The 5,291-nt window shown below is 30.1% G+C and overlaps 1 protein-coding gene across 1 annotated transcript; it reads left to right on the top strand.

Annotated features, from left to right (window-relative positions):
* Positions 1 to 3,644: 3,644 nt before the first annotated feature.
* On the top strand, positions 3,645 to 5,291 carry PHYBLDRAFT_170704 (hypothetical protein; the record flags this gene model as incomplete). The annotated part of the gene is made up of 5 exons (XM_018436412.1): positions 3,645 to 3,744; positions 3,994 to 4,165; positions 4,429 to 4,472; positions 4,512 to 4,626; positions 5,168 to 5,291. 5 exons carry the CDS (start codon positions 3,645 to 3,647, stop codon positions 5,289 to 5,291), a joined length of 555 nt encoding a protein of 184 aa, XP_018289379.1.

Below are 5,291 nucleotides of genomic sequence, written 5' to 3'. Positions count from 1 at the left end.
CAAGGGACGGATCAATTAAGACCGTATTGAAAGGAATAGTCGTATTTGCTATATATTTTATGTTCGGGCACAATATTATTTACTGCATTTGACTAACTAAACGTTTACGGCTTGTGAAATTCGGTAAATAGACAAATCAATGTGGTGCCTGCCGCAGCAAAATAATAACGCGAGCTCATTAGCTATGTCGGCCATCTGAACCAAAGAATAAAAATAAAAACAACAAAAGTATAGTAAACAAGTTTAATATCAGTAGTAATAGTAGTAGCAGTAAGATTATTATTGACATGAGTATTTACTTGCTCAAGTATCATATTCATTTTTTTTAAAAGTAGTCTATATAATATAATAGTCAATATTGTAGAATATAATATTGAAAACACTAATTGTTTAGATCTCTTTGACTTTGTATAAACAAAGAGTCGAATAATGCAGAAAATTGCTAATTGGGGTGATTATTCGATCTTTGGTTTAATTTAATTCTATCTATTTTTTACTGCGGTCAAGATTGTGTACAAACACATGTAGAGTGTTGAATATAGAAAGCCAACTGACATATTATGCAAGTCTAGATATGTATAGACAATTTGAAGACATTTTCTTTTTTCTTTAAATAAAAATAAACAGCTTGAATAAACTCTGAAATAAATCTTGCTACAATATGTAAATATTAATGTACAAATATTTTAAGCAGTATGTAGAAAGTATATTTATCTATACATATATAAAGCATATCAATCAATGGTATCCAAGGTAATGAATATATATATATATATATTTATAGCGAGTTTTTTTTTTAAAAAAAAAAGTACATTACAATAAACGAAATAAAGCATTGTCTGCCGCAGTAAAATACTAAAGCTAGATAATTGGCTGCATTGGTGCTATGTATAAGTCAACAACAAAAGAAATACAAAAATAAGAATAATAAGAAACAACTTGTTTTTTGTTAAAGGATACATATTAGTTTATAGTTTTAAAGAGAGATAAAGAGATTCCACATTCTATTGGTTTATTTTACTGACAAAAATAAAATCCTAGATCTAGTAGCTTACTATACTATAAAATCTAAATATCTGAATTATCTTTAATAGTAATATTGTAGAAATTCAAGATAAGTCAAGAATAATAAAAAATTGTTTTCTCTGTGGGGTGCGCGTTATAGTGTTACGCGAAAAGCTGTTTGGTAACTATTCCTTGTTAACTCAGGACCACCTTATTTTTCTCCTATTTTTTTTCTTGGTTTGGTTTGGTTTGTGAAGTCACACCCTCTTCTTCTCTTTCTATTTTACACAAATATACTTCTTTTAAGTATCATGACCTATGTGTATGTGTATATTGATTATTGTTTCTACTATACATATTCTTCAGTCTCAATAATATAAAGTATTCTTTCGATGAACACCGTCAATTGTACTACAAGCCTGACTTTCTTATTTTTGTTAGAATCATTTTCCGGCCTTGTTGTCCCTCAACACCTCCTTACTGGTTATTTTTCTCTGTTTTGTTTTGTTCGATCTTAATATATATCTCGCAGACATTATTACTAGACATACTTATTAGCTGATTTCTCAAACGCCAATCCTCCAAAGCTTGTTTTCCGATTATTTCGTCTTTCTGATGTCTATATCTTCTTTCTTTCAAACTTTGCTATCTTGTAATTTATTCTACATTATTAGGTATTTTATGAGTGTAAATTAAGGCTATTAGATATATATTCAGTCGCTATGATAAGATAAGAGACTTATTATCAGTGCGTCTGGGATAAGCAAAGCTCGCAAAGTAAAAATATTTTAATAACCTTATAATTATGTCTTTACTTCTATATAAGTGTTCTATTTCTATCTCTTTTAAAAGAACATACGTTACTCTTCTATGTCTGATATGTATTGTTGACCAGGGCATTTTCCCCGGAAATCTCTTATTCTTTTCTGGACATTGCACGGCATAGACATCCTGACATGTATCGTATAGGAAATTGCTGGCAGACACTTTTTTGAGTCCCCTAGCTTTACAATTTTTTTTGGTAAATTACTAATTGTGAATATACACAATCATTCATTAGACACTTATAGGCTTACCTAGGAAAGAATAGCGTTGTACAGTCATAGACTTTAGACTACCAAAGGTAGCTTACTAAACTGTAATAAAAACTTTTAAAGAACGTAGTTCAGCTACCAATATATAATTCTTTAAAAGCTTGTCAAAAAGAAAAGAAAAATAAACTTTTGTGACAGAAAGCAAAAGTATATTAGATGGTTTGCGTTTATTACTATTACCGTGTGTGTGACTGTGCTTGTATATATGTGTTCTTATTATTATTAAAGGCTAAAATACTTTTAGTTTAAAGATACATCTAATTAATAAAGTGAGCTTGTCTTTTCTTCTTCTTCTTCTTCTTAATTTTGTAATCAAGCAGAATTTTTATTTTCTTGTAACATGTAATTAAGTATGCTTGCTATCTCCCATGTCTCAATCAAAAAAATATATTGACTAAATAAAGAAAAAAGATTAAGGGCTTTATTCCAATATCAAAGTCTAGATAACAAGATTTTTTTAGAAAATCCTAAACTAGGGAAGCCTAGGACGATACTTTAAACGCTATATGTACTCTAAAATATAATGGTTTTCATTTGTGTAAATATTTTGTCCTATATTTACATTTAGTGGTGGAAGTATAGATATAGAGTAAACTAAATCTAGCAAAATAAAGAGAGAACTGTGTGCATTTATTAAGACTTTTAACAAAGTGAGACAACTTAGACTTGAGTGTAGCAAAAATGGTTTCATGGGAAATTGTTTAAATCAATTCTTCTATACTGTTGTATTTAAGCATCTTTATTAACGGTTAATCCATTATAATCTAACCCAATTAACTAATGAATATATTTTTAAAGTGTATTTGTGATTGAAACCACATATTAATATATGAATAAAAGAAAACGTTATAATATTTTATACTGTGACCAACCATATAACATTAACAGATATTATCTATAGGAGCCTCAAGTGAAACGAATTAGAAATTTACTAAATACGCTTTATATTCTTAAAGCTGCACTCAAGCCCAAAATGCTCGGTTCGATTAGACTCTACTAAATACTGGAGCAATGAACGTACACACACATGTATAAATATATTCTTTGATATGCCTGTAAGTACTGATATTAATGTTGATGTACAAGCCTGTCTATTATCATAACATGACGCTTGAACTGGTCGTGTATATCTATAATTTGAAGTATAGTCGATGAAAGGCTGTAATATTATATGGCAGCCTTACCCGAGACATTTGAGGAGTTATTATAGGTTATTATCTTCAACATGAAAAAACTAAATATTGTGAGAGTGCTGTTCATTAAGAAGAGAAAATATGTATAGATGTTATGTTTATTACAATTCAAATACACTTTTATTTAAATTTTCTGTTGCGTAATGGTTAGCTTACACTGGATAAGTGTGTAGCATACCTGTACCTGTACCCAGTGTATAGTAGTTCTGGAGATTATTAATTTGCCAAGTTAATTATTAAGAAGGAACCAGAGTTTGATTGTATAGTCTGTATTTCAATCAATTGCGACGTGTATACCACATTAAGCATGCCTTTCAAATAATCTTTGTAATTAGCCTGCTCATGTGCCAAGATGGTAATGGGTCTTTATGAGCGTGTATTTTTTATTATCTTGTTAATCTGTTATTTAAGCTGTGTCAAACCTATTTGTCTCTTGATGGTAATCTCTGCAGGTTAATGTTCATTGAATAGTACCAAATGTAATTTGGGATGTAATGAAAAGAGAGTATGATGTGGCCTGTGCATCTTGGTGTCGCGTAAATTCAAATAAAATAAAGCGCCTCTTACTTGGTTGGTGTCACTGACATGCAAAAGAGAATGAACAATAAGTGAATGGTAATTTTTTTGTATTGAAATGTAATGTAGGATTAGCAGCATTAATATTCATATGAATAATAATAATAATAATAATAATAATACAGTCAAAGCTCGATTTAGTAATACTTTTGGGAGAAGCCAAATTGTATTACTATTACTAAATCAAATGTATTTTTTCTTACTCCGCATGTTTTTTAGCAATATTGCAGATTTGCTTTATGTGACTGCGAATAAAAGTGCTGAAAAAAATATTACTAAATCGAGCTTTGACTGCAGGTATAATAATTTCATGAAAAAATAAATAAACAAGTCACTAATCATTAATGAAAGGAATAATTATTATTTAATGATCAAAAGGAAAAATAATAATAATGATTCTATTAATTAGTGAATTGATTTTCACCATTCATTAATTGAAGGTGAGGTATTCGGGATTGTTTATGGGTTAGTATCTCAATAATGGGAAAAGTAGATACTGTGAGAGTGTTATTTATTAAAGAGACAAAATAATATTGTTTTTATATTTGCTACTATTCAAGTCCCTGTAATTCAAATCCCTGTTGTGTAATGGTTGGTTTACACTGTATGAGTGTGTAGTGTACGTGTGCCTGGTGTGTAACAGTTCTGGAGATTGTTAACTTGCCCGGTTCATTAGCAAGAAGGAGCCAGTGTTTGGTCGTGGAGGCTGTTCTTCACTCAATTGTGATGTGTATACCACAAAAGTCATTCCGAGCGAAGTAAATTGACATTTCGATCAATATTTGAGCAATTAATACCAAATAACTTTTACATTGTGGATCATAATATGCACCACCAAGTTACCTATACATACAAAAAAAATTTGCTTAGTGGATTTATATGTATAGTGGATTTTCTGTTTAAAAGTCATTTTTCGAGCGAAATAAATTGACATTTTGATCAATATTTGAGTAATTAGTACCAAACAACTTTTAAATTGTGGATCGTAACATGCCCTACCAGCTTTATTATGCATACAAAAGAGCTTTGCTTAGTCAATTTATATGTATAGCGGATTCTCTGTTTAAAAGTCGTTTTTAGAGCTGTGGTATACACACCACAATTGAGTGAAGAACAGACTCCACAACTAAACATTGGTTCCTTCTTGCTAATGAACCTGGTAAGCTAACAATCTCCGGAACTGTTACACACCTGGCACATGTACACTACACACTCATACAGTGTAAACCAACCATTACACAACAGGAATTTTAATGATAACGGACATAATCAATATTATTTTGTCTCTTTAATAAATAGCACTCTCACAGTATCCACTTTTCCATATATTCAGATATTAACCATAAAAAATCTCGAATACTTCATTGTAAACTCTTCTGATAGCTTTGGCCCCTTTATCGTTACATTTGATTATGAATTGTGA

The sequence above is a fragment of the Phycomyces blakesleeanus genome (genome assembly GCF_001638985.1).
Source record: "Phycomyces blakesleeanus NRRL 1555(-) unplaced genomic scaffold PHYBLscaffold_16, whole genome shotgun sequence".
In the NCBI taxonomy this organism is placed as follows: domain Eukaryota; kingdom Fungi; phylum Mucoromycota; class Mucoromycetes; order Mucorales; family Phycomycetaceae; genus Phycomyces; species Phycomyces blakesleeanus.
Note: the sequence above shows the minus strand (reverse complement) of the source record. Positions and strands in the feature narration are given on the sequence as shown.